Consider the following 14,069-nt stretch of genomic DNA (forward strand, 5'->3'; position numbering starts at 1 on the left):
AATTGTGTGCGGTTTGTATGCAAGACAAGTTCCTGGCCAACGCCCTTTGGACAAAAGTCTGAGGTTTTGTTTGCGGGAAAATCCGATCGTGTGTACGAGGCTTAACCACTTCCCGACCTCCTCATGTACATATACGTCAGCAGAATGGCACGGACAGGCACATGTACGTACCTGTACGTCCTCTGCTAGACGTGGGTGGGGGGTCCGATCGGGACCCCCCCCCGGTACATGCGGAGGTCGGGGTCCGCTCGGGGAGCGATCCGGGACAACGGCGCGGCTATTTGTTTACAGCCGCTCCGTCGCGATCGGTCCCCGGAGCTGAAGAACGGGGAGAGCCGTGTGTAAACACGGCTTCCCCGTGCTTCACTGTGTCGGCGCATCGATCGCGTCATTCCCTTTATAGGGAAGACACGATCGATGACGTCATTCCTACAGCCACACCCCCCTACACTAGTAAACACACACAAAGTAAACCCTAACTCCTACAGCGCCCCCTGTGGTTAACTCCCAAACTGCAACTGTCATTTTCACAATAAAGAATGCAATTTAAATGCATTTTTTGCTGTGAAAATGACAATTGTCCCAAAAATGTGTCAAAATTGTCCGAAGTGTCCGCCATAATGTCGCAGTCACGAAAAAAAATCGCTGATCGCCGCCATTAGTAGTAAAAAAAATGCAAAAAAACTATCCCCTATTTTGTAAACGCTAAAAATTTTGCGCAAACCAACCGATAACTGCGATTTTTTTTACCAAAAATAGGTAGAAGAATACGTATCGGCCTAAACTGAGGACATTTTTTTTTTTTATATATGTTTTTGGGGGATATTTATTACAGCAAAAAGTAAAAAATATTGCATTTTTTTCAAAATTGTCGCTCTATTTTTGTTTATAGCGCAAAAAATAAAAACCGCAGAGGTGATCAAATACCACCAAAAGAAAGCTCTATTTGTGGGGAAAAAAGGATGCCAATTTTGTTTGGGAGCCACGTCGCACGACCGCGCAATTGTCTGTTAAAGCAACGCAGTCCCGAACTGTAAAAACCCCTTGGGTCTTTAGGCAGCAATATGGTCCGGGCCTTAAGTGGTTAAAACAGGGGTCTCAAACTGGCGGCCCTCCAGGTGTCCATCATGCCTCTGCCTGTGGGAGTCATGCTCGTAACTGGCAATGCCTCATGGGACTTGTAGTTTCACAACAGCTGGGGGGCTGCCAGTTTGAGACCCCTGCTCTAAATTGATCTCCGATTGGTTGGCTCAGCTGTGTGGGCGGAGCCATACAGAGCTGTGCCAAATAAAGAAATAAAATAAACTAAATACAGGATGTTACAGAAGAAAAAAAAAGCAATTTAGGTAGGGGGAGGTGGCTTGAGGGTGGGTAGCTATGGAATGTGACCATGTTTCATGTTACACAATAAATATGGGTGTAACATGATCAGAAAGGTGGACTTATCCTTTAAACCTTATATGAGATTGGGTTTGGCACAGGGTAACTTTGTAAGGCACATCATACCTGTAATAGAAGAGTCACTGTACCTTTTCGATGATCTACTCCTTGGCATGTCATTTCTTCGGCCTCTTAGGCCACTGCTAATATTCACCCGGTTAAATACCCGTCTCCCCCGCTGCATGAAATGGTTCATCCCATTGCCTTGTATGGGTGGGGGGGCAGATATTTTATACATTTAGGCCCGGATTCACAAGGCACTTACGCCGACGTATCTCGAGATACGCCGCGTAAGTGTAACTATGTGCCGTCGTATCTGTGCGCCGTGCCCACACGCCTAAAAATAGGCTTCCTACGACCGACGTAACTTGCCTACACCGTCGTATCGTTGGCGCATATTTACGCTGGGCGCATTTTCCGCTCCCATTGATTTTTCTATGCAATATGCAAATGAGGGAGATACGCCGATTCACGAACGTAGTTGCGCCCAGCGCATAATATACACGGTTTGCGTAAGTCGTACGTCCGTCGTAAAGTTATTCCCCATATAGGGGGCGCAACTCATGCAAAAGGTATGGACCAGGGAACAGAGCCGTCGTATTTTACGTTGTTTACGTAGTATGTGAATATGGCTAGGCGTAGGTTACGTTCACGTCGTAGGCAGTGATTTGACGGATCTTCGGCTGATGTTTCGACGTGATTCTGAGCATGCGCACTGGGATGCGGCCACAGGACGGCGCAAGTACTTCTATGGCGCTTGGCCCATCATTTGCATGGGGTCACACCTCATTAGCATGGCTCACACCCACTTCCACCTATGCTGGCTTACGCCGAGGAAACCCAGCGTAGATTTGAGAGCGAGTGCCTTGTGAATACTGTGCTTGCCTCTCTGCGCTGCGTCGGCGTAGCATATATACGATACGCTACGCCGGCATAAATATGCGCCAATGTATGTGAATCCGGGCCTTAGTATTTAGGAATACTTGCAGCGGCTGGGGAGGAGCGAAGGAGGTGGCAGATCAATAAATGGGTTATTAGAAAGGTAGGTTGAGGCTTCTAATACAGGTATGCTGCACTATAGAAAGGGACGCTATGCTGATGGGGTTACTTTAAGGACAGTAAAGCATGGAAGGAAGCCGGTACCCTTATAGTTCCTAAGTGATTACTGCGTGTTTATACAGCGGCTTCTCCACCCAGTCATTTCTGCTGTATTCCCTCCCAGCCCTCCGGTCTCACATTCCTCACAACATAGTGAAGTGACTCCCTGACACGCTGTAAATATCCAACACACAAGCCTGTCACCATATCACACCTCCAACACATCAACATGGCCCACTCTTCTCCTTCAAATAATAACAGCTGGCAGTGACGGGGGGCTTCTCTATTCTAAACAGGTTTTAATATGTGTAAAATTATTTACAAAAGCCACAAACTCACAACGCAAGTGTAGAATTTTGTCCACTCGTTAAAAACAAAGCACCCCCTATGTGGCCAATATCGTACTTGCACCTAGAATTGTATATAGGGGTGAATTAGGTGGTGCCAGAGTGCTCCCTCTAGTGGTCAGGCTACAAATATTTAATAATATAAAAGCAATAACATGCACGTAAAAATTTAACAAGAACTATACTATGGCCCAGATTCACGTAGATCGGCGCATCTTTGAGCGGGCGTAACGTATCCTATTTACGTTACGCCTCCGCAACTTAGATGGGCAAGTGCAGTATTCTCAAAGCACTTGCTCCGTAAGTTGCGGCGCCATAGCGTAAATAGGCCGGCGTAAGCCCGCCTAATTCAAATGTGGAACAGGGGGGGTGTGTTTTATGTAAATGTTATGTGACCCGACGTGATTGACGTTTTTCACGAACGGTGCATGCGCCGTCCGTAAAATATCCCAGTGTGCATTGCTCCAAAGTACGCCGCAAGGATGTATTGGTTTCGACGTGAACGTAAATTACGTCCAGCCCCATTCACGGACGACTTACGCAAACAACGTAAAATATTCTAAATTTGACGCGGGAACGACGTCCATACTTAACATTGGTACGCCGCATGTACACCACCATATAGCAGGGGTAACTTTACGCCGGGAAAAGCCTAACGTAAACAGCGTATCTGTACTGCGTCGGCCGGGCGTACGTTCGTGAATTTGCGTATCTAGCTGATTTACATATTTCTAGGCGTAAATATGCAGTTAAGATCCGACGGCGTAAGAGACTTACGCCGGTCGGATCTAATAGAAATCTATGCGTAACTGATTCTATGAATCAGGCGCATAGATATGACCGCTCAGACTCAGAGATACGACGGCATATCTGGAGATACGCCGTCGTATCACCTTTGAGAACCTGGTCCTGTGTCTTTAACATATTTCATCTGCCATGTGAGTAATGTTTTTACATATATATGGCCATTTACTTTTCCTTTATAAGAAGAAAACCCATCAGAAGTTTATCCTGCAGAAAGATCACTCACTGGGGCTGGTACCAGGGCAAAATGTCATATTACTCCCAGAAAACTCCTTCAATACTTCCATGGGTACTCACATCTCAGATGGCTTTGAGTACAAATGCCCTAAAGTGCATGCCCAGGCAAAACGTTGTTCATTGCTTTTGGATGGAGTGGGGAATAATGAGAACTTTGTTTTTTACTAAAATGTAACAAGTTCCCAAAGGTGAACCTATCACGTTCCACCTCTTTTTAACATATAACATGTTTCCAATGCTGCAGCCACTGCCTCGAATCCCCCGGTGACAGCAGTATGGGGAGAAAGTCCCCATACTAGCTGTCAGTCTTTGAAATCAGTTCAACCGTGCAGGGCTCCGCCCACACAGCCGCAGCATTCACTCACACAGCTCTGTGTGTGAACGAACTAACATCCATGACATCCTTTGCAGCTTTCAGCTTGTAGTTATCAAACTACCACAGTGCTGTGGAGCGCCGTAGCATTTATAGATTTTTCAAGTGAACTTATCCTATTAAACGATCATATGACTTCTGTGATTGGCTGTCACTGCAGTCATATGATTAGGAGCCTGTCCTGCTGGCATTGAAGCCAATCTTTTTTTTGTTCGCATACATGCATTACATGGTTGACAAGTGGACCTGTATTCACAAGTGAAGATTTTCTGCGTTATAGGGAACCTTTGGAAATGTTAATTGTGTCTATGCAGTGCTCTGAAAAAAAAAAAGAAAAAGTGTGTGTGTGTGTGTGGGGGGGGGGGGGGGTTGGGAACTATTGTCTTGAATTTCTCCTGAAAAATAGCAAGGCGATTCCTGGTATGTTTATGTGCTCAGGGTCTCCCATGCCTACAGCCTCAAAGCTGTACATCTGCAGCGTGAGAACGTCCAAGACACTGCCGCTTCCGACTGCTAGTCTTAAAGTGGTTGTAAACCTCAGTCATGGAAGCTAAGCAAAGCACATATACAATATCTGTAGCGTTTACTTCTCTCTCTCTCTCCAAAGCTCTAAGTGTTGTTTCTCTCTGGTGCTTTGTTCCTCTGCTATCAGCACGAGCCAATTCTGAGAACTTTTCCAGATACATAAGATAAATTTGAGTCAGGGGGGAGCTCAAAACAGAGCTTGTCCATTTACAACACAGTTCTTCTGCTGTGTGGAGGGAGGGGGTGTTCCTTTCCGCCAATTACCATACACACACTGTAACTGCAGTTTCTCCACCCCCTCCTTTTTAACACTTTTCTGCCCTTCTGAAGGGGTGTAGGGAAGAGAAGACTGCAGATAAACAAGTAAAACCTATGTAGAAGGATTTGTTTAATCTCTATATCAGCTGAGGTTGTTCACTTCACTGGAGATTATATATGTTTACATCCACTTTAAGGAGATCTGAATTTGTATTTGAGGATGTCATTAATGTGCTGGTCACTGTTCTCCTTGCTGGAGGCTCAGACATAAGGAAGTAAAGCCCTGCCTATAGCAACATGGCTGCCCGCATACAGAGACACGGCACAGAAGAAGGCATGGTAAGTCAGTAATGGAGGAAAAATGCGGGGGGGACCACAGGCAATACTGGTCACTAATCATTTGCCATCTTTTTTTGGGGTAGCTTTCAGGCAACACCACATCAGAGTGCACATGCTTTATCATGAGACTAGTGTAAAAGAGCACTTAAAAACAAAAAAGTTAGAATTAAAAGTTTCAAGCAGTCTGGTTCTTTATTGCAGATGAGACAACTTACCTGCCTGTTTGCAGTAGGGTGACCACATTTCCAAACTGCCATTCAGGGACACACCCCTCTCTCAGCTTCCCCAAAAAAAGATGAGGGGGTAGGGGAAATGTAGTCTATTGGTTGATGGGGAATTTGGCGGTGGGTTATTTGTCAGGTGATTGTGCCACTTGCCACCAGATGCAGTGCCGCTTGCCACCCATAGCCTGCCACCAGATGCAGTGCTGCTTGTCACTCCTTCTGCATGAGCCACGCGTGTAGAAGGAAATGAGTGGCGTCACAATCTGGAGAGTGAAGATCACACCCTGCTGCTTTCCGCTGAGTGCCATAGAAGGAGGAGGTGCCAAGGTGGATGGGGACAGCAGTGCTGCAATAGGCGCAGGCCTCGCTCCTGGCCTCACTGTCTGAGAGCAAATTGTCACTGGTTGCAAGATGCCAGGCAGCGCTGGCACTAGCAACCAGTTCTGGAAATGTAGTTATTAGTTAGTAGGGGGTGGCTGTGTCCTCTATTTCATTCCGGGACATTGTATTGTCCCGGAATGAGGGTGCCTGGGACAGACATGTCAATTGCGGGACAGTCCCGGGCAATCCGGGACACGTGGGCACCCTAGTTTGCAGTCTTCTTTAGAATGTGTGTCTCCAGAATGAATGAACACCAATAATGCACCGTCCCTCGTCAGTGCAGCCATTCTCTTCTCTGCGCATGCACTGGAGTTACAACATTCTCCTGCTGGCCAATCAGGGTGGCTGAAGATGCCGACTAGAGGATGTCTGCTCTGGCGAGGAACATTGCAGTATTGGAGTGGAGGTGAGTATTTGTGGAGCTTCGTTCCCCTTTTATATAACAATCACAAATCCCCAGTGGTGGCAGCTCCCTTTTCACCGACATGTACAATGTTGGACTAGCAGCCATCATTGGCTTTTTTTTTTAGACTTTTCCCCCTCGCCTGGTGATCCTGCCAGTAACAATCCCTGGCCTAAGGTGACAACGTCAACTCAATCTTACATTTTCCACAGGAGAGAGGGGCGTGGTTCTGTAGTCCTCAGAGAACAATGTAATTGATAACAGTTGGCACAGAAAGTTATCAGCTGGCAACAATTCTGGCAGAATCAACAGATCTTTTGGGCACTTTTTGAACAGATAACAAAACCCTTCCAGGGGTTTAACGGACCAAAAAAGAAGATTATTGTTTAAGTTGAAACTGCTTATGATTTGCCAGCACAAAGCATATTAATGTCACTGAAGCTCCGACTCCCTAGAGAAGCGGCCTGTTCTCTTACACATCATCACACTCAGTTTTTTGGCACACGATATTCCTCCTCCGTGCCCCCCCACACATCCAAGGTCACAGAGACGATATAAAAATAGCTGAGCAGTGCAAAAAAATATGACTGTGATTACAAGTCCATTCAGTGTGTGCCAGCCTACACTATTCATCTATGTGCTGTATACAGAATGTGGGACAAAGGACATAAAAAGGGGATCTATCGTATTAGAACAAACTGCCACGGCAATTTTAGAGCTCATTTACAGCAGATCCCTTGGGGGGGTGCGCACAGTAAAAATACGCCCTACTGCAAAGCGTGATAACGCATCACCGCAATGTACTGGTGTCAGGTGAGTGGGCTCTACAGCCTATAGGGGTATTAACCACTTCAATACAGGGCATTCTTGCCCCCTTCTTGCCCAGGCCAATTTTCAGCGCTGTCGCACTTTGAATGATAATTGCGCGGTCATGAAACATTGTACCCGAAAAAAAAATTCCCCCACAAATAGAGCTTTCTTTTGGTGGTATTTGATCACCTCTGTGGTTTCTATTTTTTGCGCTATAAACAAAAGAAGGAGGGACAAGTTTGAAGAAAAGAAAAAACACACACACACACACACACACACACACACACACACACATATATTTTTTCCCTTTTTCTATGATAAATATTCCTAATTCCCCCCCCCCCCTTTAAAAAAAACGATGTTTTTCCTCAGTTTCGACCGATACGTATTCTTCTACATATTTTTTCTTTTTTTATACACAAATATCTCAATAAGCATATATTTATTGGTTTGCACAAAAGTTATAGAATCTACAAAATAGGGGATAGATTTATGGCATTTTTATTATTATAATTTTTTTATAGTAATGGCGGCGATCTGCGATTTTTATTATGACTGTGACATTACGGCAGACATATCAGACACTATCACGATTAGTGCTATAAAAATGCATCGATTACTGTATAAATGCCACTGGCAGGGAGGAGGTTAACACTAGGAGGCAGGGAAGGGTTTAAGTATGTTCCCTGGGTGTGTTCTAACTGTGGGGGGGGGGGTGGACTCACTAGGGGAAATGACTGATCGCTGTTAATACATTGTATGAACAGAGGATCAGGCATTTCCCCCCTTGGGTTAAATGTGTTGCCTAGGGAGTGATTCTAACTGCAGGGGGAGGGGACCGATCAGTGTTCCTCTGTACTGGGAACACATGATCGGTCTCCTCTCCCCTGACAGAACGTGGATCTGTGTGTTTACACACACACACACACAGATTCATGTCCATGCTCTGTTACCGGCAATTGCAAGTGCCCGACGGACATCAGGCACGCGCATCGGCTCCCGAGTGACGCGGCGGGCACACAGAATGGTCGGGAAGCCGAGGACGACATATGACGCTCGCCCAGGATAGGAGATGCTTCTGTTGACGTCATATTACAATGGGCTTGTAGTGACTATTCGTTTTATTTTTTAGACTCTTTCTCTTTTTTTCACCTGGTGATCTGGCCAGTAACACACCTCCTGTATTAGAATGTTCCCACTCTGGAGGAAGGAGCACAGGGACACATCTGGACAACAGCATTATCAGTCTGGGGGGGGGGGGGGGGGCGTTATAAATGTACCAGCAGTCTTGCTAAGGGTTAAAGTAGGACCAGAATCAAAACTTCCCTCCATTTTGTATAGCACAAGGGGGGGTTATAACCCTTCATATTTATTTTCTACCACCTGTGTCCCGTAGCAGAGATTTCCCCTTCACTTCCTGTCCCATAGCAAATAAAGGAAGTGGGAGGAGATCCCTGCAAATGAAGCTGATAAACTGCAGTTTATTGGCGTTTTGGCTTTTTTTTTCTTAAAGCCCATAAACTGAACTCTATGTTAGCCTATGTGCCCATGCACACCTGGGCGTTTTTTTAGTGTAGCTTAGCTTTGGAGTTTATTGGCTTTTTTTCTGAACGCCCAAAATTTGCGTTCAAAGTGCAGTTTTTTGGCGGGGAAAAAAAACGCAGAACACCGAAAAACGCTGGCGCCAGCGTTTTTAGAAATTTTTTATCCATGAAAAAAAAAGCTACACTGAAAAACTCTGATTAAAGCTATTGCAAAAACGCTAAAAAACTTTGAAAGGCTCCCTGCAAAGCTACTGGCGTTTTTTTTTATAGCTTTTTTTTAGCTTCAGTGTGCATGGAGCCTTACTTTCAATGATAATGGTAAACAGGACAAACAGAGGTTGAATCTCCTTAAAGCGGAGGTTCACACAAAAAGTGAACCTCCGCTTTTTGGATCCCTCCCCCCCTCCGGTGTCACATTTGACACCTTTCAGGGGGGAGGGGGGGTGCAGATACCTGTCAGGTATTTGCACCACTTCCGGGTTCGGAATTCCGCGGATCCAGCCTGGCACGTCGCCCCCCCCCCCCCCACTGTCTTCTGGGAAACACTGTTCCCAGGAGAGAGGGGAACAGTGACGGCGCGCCGCGATCCACGTGCATGCGCAGTAGGGAATCGGGCACTTCCTGATTCCCTCACCGAAGATGGCGGCAGAAGCAGCCAAGGACCGAGCGATTGGGGGTTTGCATTGCGGAGGGCTTATTTTAAATCCCACCGTCTCCTCAGTGCAACCCCATTTTGCCTACACAACGGGTTGAAAAGTGTTATGCCTAGTACACACGATCGTTTTTCCCGAAAACCGAGAACCAAACGACTCTGTGTACTAGGCATAACAGTACAAGCCATAGACCATGAAGAAACATTGCAAAAAATAAATTAAAAAAACACGAAATTTTTGGGCCACGCCCACTTGCAGGTTACATCCACATCACACGCCGCATAAGTGTCCCCGCTCATACTTCCAGCACCTGCATAGCAAACACCCACCATTTGTCTCGAGCCGCCACTGAATATAACAAATTGAAGCCAAACTCTGGCTAACATTTTTTATAAGAAGTTGTACAAACAGCTCCCCCCCCCCCCCCATTTAGGGTAAAGGTTTTTAATGGATAAAAAGGTGAACATTATAAGCACTCCCGTCAGTAGTAAATGGTTTGTCTCAACCTAAATGCTACATCTGCAAAAACAGCTTGTTCTTTTGAAAGACTTATTTGCCAGATCACAATGTAAAAATAAATAAAAGTAATGCAGCCATCACATGTAAGAATTGGTGAGCTGCAATACACGAAAGGTTTGCTTTGGGGTCTAATACCACAAAGTTTAAACTACATAATTGTCCTTTCCTTATTCCTCTCCTCAATCAACATGCTGCAATTTTTTATAATTTTTTTTTTTTGAAAAATCGGTCTTCATTACATATTTTATTTCAGACTCCGTGACGTCACTGGGTCTCTGTGCTTCTGTATGCCATGCAGACAGATCACGGCTGGTGGGAGGGGCTAGCAGGGTGCTGTACGTAGCTACCTGAAGAGTGCCCTAGGTAATGACTTATTGGTAATGACAATGTAACCATATTGTCCTGTGCTGGACACTGACCGAGCAGATGCTGCTGATCCAACAAAGATACAATTTGTGATTATTTTTGTCACATATGTCCCTAAACTCGCCCGTCTGTACCCAATCTTCCGCCTCATGACAACCCACATCCAGGGGGTCAGTGCGCGCTCGTGTGCCAAGCCCCATACAGAGGACCCATCCCACACACAGTATGAGACTGATGGGAATCAGAGAAGTAGATAAGAATAGCAATATGTCAGCTCTATAGAAAGACTTGCAGAAAATGGGAAGGAATTGGTCGTGAGAATGGCTGCTGCAGCACTTCCTGACATATGGATGATATAAGAAGGGGACAGGAAGGAGAGAACAAAGGAACTGACATGATATAATGTGCTGAACACACACTACAAGAAGGGGGGGGGGGGGGGGGGGGAGGACCAGGAGGGCCACGCACCAAAAAAGGGGGGGACAGACAGGAGGGCCACGCACCATACTGGGGGGGGGGGACAGGAAGGGCACGCACCATACTGTGGGGAGGCGCCAGGAAGGCCGCGCAACCTACAGGGAGGGGGGGGGACAGGAGAGGGTCGCGCACCATACTGGGAGGGGGGGGGGGACAGGAGAGGGTCGCGCACCATACTGGGAGGGGGGGGGGGGACAGGAGGGGGTCGCGCACCAAACCCGGGGGGGGGGGGGGGGACAGGAGAGGGTCGCGCACCATACTGGGAGGGGGGGGGGCAGGAGGGTCGCGCACCATACTGCAAGGGGGGGGGGGGGGGGACAGGAGGGTCGCGCACCATACTGCAAGGGGGGGGGGGACAGGAGGGTCGCGCACCATACTGCGAGGGGGGGGGGGGGGGGGACAGGAGGGTCGCGCACCATACTGCGAGGGGGGGGGGGGGAACAGGAGGGTCGCGCACCATACTGCGAGGGGGGGGGGGGAACAGGAGGGTCGCGCACCATACTGCGAGGGGGGGGGGAACAGGAGGGTCGCGCACCATACTGCGAGGGGGGGGGGGAACAGGAGGGTCGCGCACCATACTGCGAGAGGGGGGGGGACAGGAGGGTCGCGCACCATACTGGGAGGAGTGCTTTGATCTCAGGTAAGTGCCACATAATGAGCTAGTATGCTATGTCTGGAGGAAACCAGGCACTGCTTATCATCTGCCCAATACCATCCCTACAGTGAAGCATGGTGGTGGCAGCATCATGCTGTGGGGATGTTTTTCAGCGGCAGGAACTGGGAGACTAGTCAGGATCGAGGGAAAGATGAATGCAGCAATATACAGAGACATCCTTAATAAAACCTGCTCCAGATCGCTCTGGACCTCAGACTGGGGCAAAGGTTTTTCTTCCAACAGAACAACGACTCTAGGCACACAGCCAAGACAACAAAGACTTGTTACGGGACAACTCTGGGAATGTCCTTGAGCGGCCCGGCCAGAGCCCAGACCTGAACCCGATGGAACATTTCTGGAGAGATCAGAAAGTGGCTGGGCACAGACGCTCCCCATCCAACCTGATGGAGCTTGAGAGGTCCTGCAAAGAAGAATGGGGGAATCTGCCCAAAAATCGGTGTGCCAACCTTGTGGCATCATACCCAAAGACTTGAGGTTGTCATTGGTGCTTCACCAAAGTATTGAGCAAAGGCTGTGAATAGTTATGTACCGGGGATTATTTTCCAACAAACTTCTCTCACGTTGTCATTATGGGGTATTGCCACGTGAATGTCCAGATTAACCTCTTCCTGACCGCATACAAGAGGCAGCAGAATAAGCGGCTTCAACACCGAGCCGCCACACATATCAGCCGTAGTCTGAGGTTGTGATGAGAGCCCACGCCGACAGCTCACTGACGCCCACAGCTCACACATATCAGCCGTGGTCTGAGGTTGTGATGAGAGCTCACGCCGACAGCTCAATGACCGCTTCTGATCAGGAACCAGCGGGACATTCTCCTTAAAATTTCTCACACATATTAGAAGTGACACAAATATAATCCACACACAAAAGTGGAAGCTCCGCTTATCTGCTTCCTCCCCCCTTTCGGTGGCACATTTGTCACCTTTCAGGGGGGGGGGGGGAAGAACAGGTACTTGTTTTTGACAGGTTCCCTTTCCCACTTCCGGCGACGCCCCTCGGAGGTTCGGCCCCCCTCCTCTGTTTCCGGGCCAATTAGAAAGCGCAGCACGCTTCATGCATGCGCAGTCGGGAACCGGCTGTGAAGCCGAAAGGCTTCCTTGCCAGCAATAGCGCCAGCAGCACCCAGGTCAATCCGAGAATGGGCTGGGGTGCCATCATCGCGGGCTCCCTGGACAGGTAAGTGTCCATATGTTAAATGTCAGCAGCTGCAGTATTTGTAGCTTCTGAGTTATTTTTCCCCAGGCGGAATTCCTCTTTAAATCGTTTTCTTTCTGCCTCCTTATAACATCATCTGATCTCTTGGACCTCTGCTTTCCCCCCATCACTTCTGTTTGTTTGGAATGAGCCGTGCACATTAATCACAGTCCATAATGCCACGGCATCTCAGGAGCGAGCAAGAGAGGGTGGCTCCATCCCTACATCCCATGACCACGGAGAAGGAACGTAGCCACCCTCTACCCGGAACCTGGAGGAGCCCAGATTTATACAAGGGACACATACTGTACTGGAATAGAATAGTTTCTTTTTATGGTTTACTTTTCTGTCACTTTGTGGTCACCACCAGCCCTGCTGTATCTGTCATTAACCCTTTATAGCTGCAACCACAGCGACTCTGTGTATGGTGCTCCATGTAGAGAGGACATACAGTCCGGACATTTCTAACTGTCCTCCATACATTCTCCTGTCTCTTCTCAGAGCAAAGTCCTTTAATTACCCCCCCTAACCATCACCAGACCCACCACATTCTTCCAGCCTGACCCCCCCCCCCCCCCCAACCTTATCAGCAGACCACATTAACCACTTCCTGGCTGCTCCCTTCCCATCAGCAGACCTCAATAATAACTTATTTTACCACAACCTCCTTCCCTGACCAGAGGACATTCATTACCCTCCAGCTACATGTAAAGCCCGACACCGACATCAACCCCTTCCACCATATTACATTAACCCTTTTCTTGCCAGTGTGCTCCCCTCCCAGCACACGCTCCCATTAACCCTTCACAGCCTGCCCCCCAGTACACACTCCCATTAACCCTTCACAGCCTGCCCCCCTCCCAGTACACACTCCCATTAACCCCTCACAGTCTGCCCTCCCAGTACACACTCCCATTAACCCTTTACAGTCTGCCACCCTCCCAGTACAGACTTATTAACCCTTCAGAGCCTGCCCTCCCAGTACATACTCCCATTAACTCTTGACTGTCTCCTCCCTCCCGGCACACACTGCCATTAACCCTTCCCAGTCCCCCACAAGCACAGATTCCTTTAACCCTTCCCAGTCCCCCACAAGCACAGATCCCTTTAACCCTTCGCAGCCTGCCCCCCTGACTCACCCTCCTTGTTTTTCTTCTTCCTGGCCAGGGTCCCCCCCAGCTTCCCCAGGAAAGACTCATCCTTCTTCATGCGGCTGCGCTGCAGTGTCGGGGATCGGAGCGGGGAGGCTGCGGACATCTCTGCCGGCTGATCTCTCCCCGGATCGGATCGTCCTCATGTGATAATTGGGAGGACAGGAAGAGGCTGAGCCGCCCGGCCGGGGAGGGGTGTGATCGGGCCGGCCCTTCCCAGGGACACTGAGGGATCGGGCTGAGAAGA

General features: G+C 48.3%; 1 protein-coding gene across 1 annotated transcript in view; it reads right to left on the reverse strand.

Moving 5' to 3' along the window:
- The window catches only part of PARVB (parvin beta), a 78,613-nt gene extending 64,544 nt beyond the window's left edge, over nt 1-14,069 (reverse strand). Inside the window, exon 1 of the mRNA XM_040345817.1 lies at nt 13,811-14,069. Within this exon, the coding sequence (XP_040201751.1) occupies nt 13,811-13,928 (118 nt within the window). The 5' untranslated portion in view covers nt 13,929-14,069. The remainder of the gene's footprint in view (nt 1-13,810) is intronic.

Source organism: Rana temporaria, chromosome 3, assembly GCF_905171775.1.
Source record: "Rana temporaria chromosome 3, aRanTem1.1, whole genome shotgun sequence".
In the NCBI taxonomy this organism is placed as follows: Eukaryota; Metazoa; Chordata; class Amphibia; order Anura; family Ranidae; genus Rana; species Rana temporaria.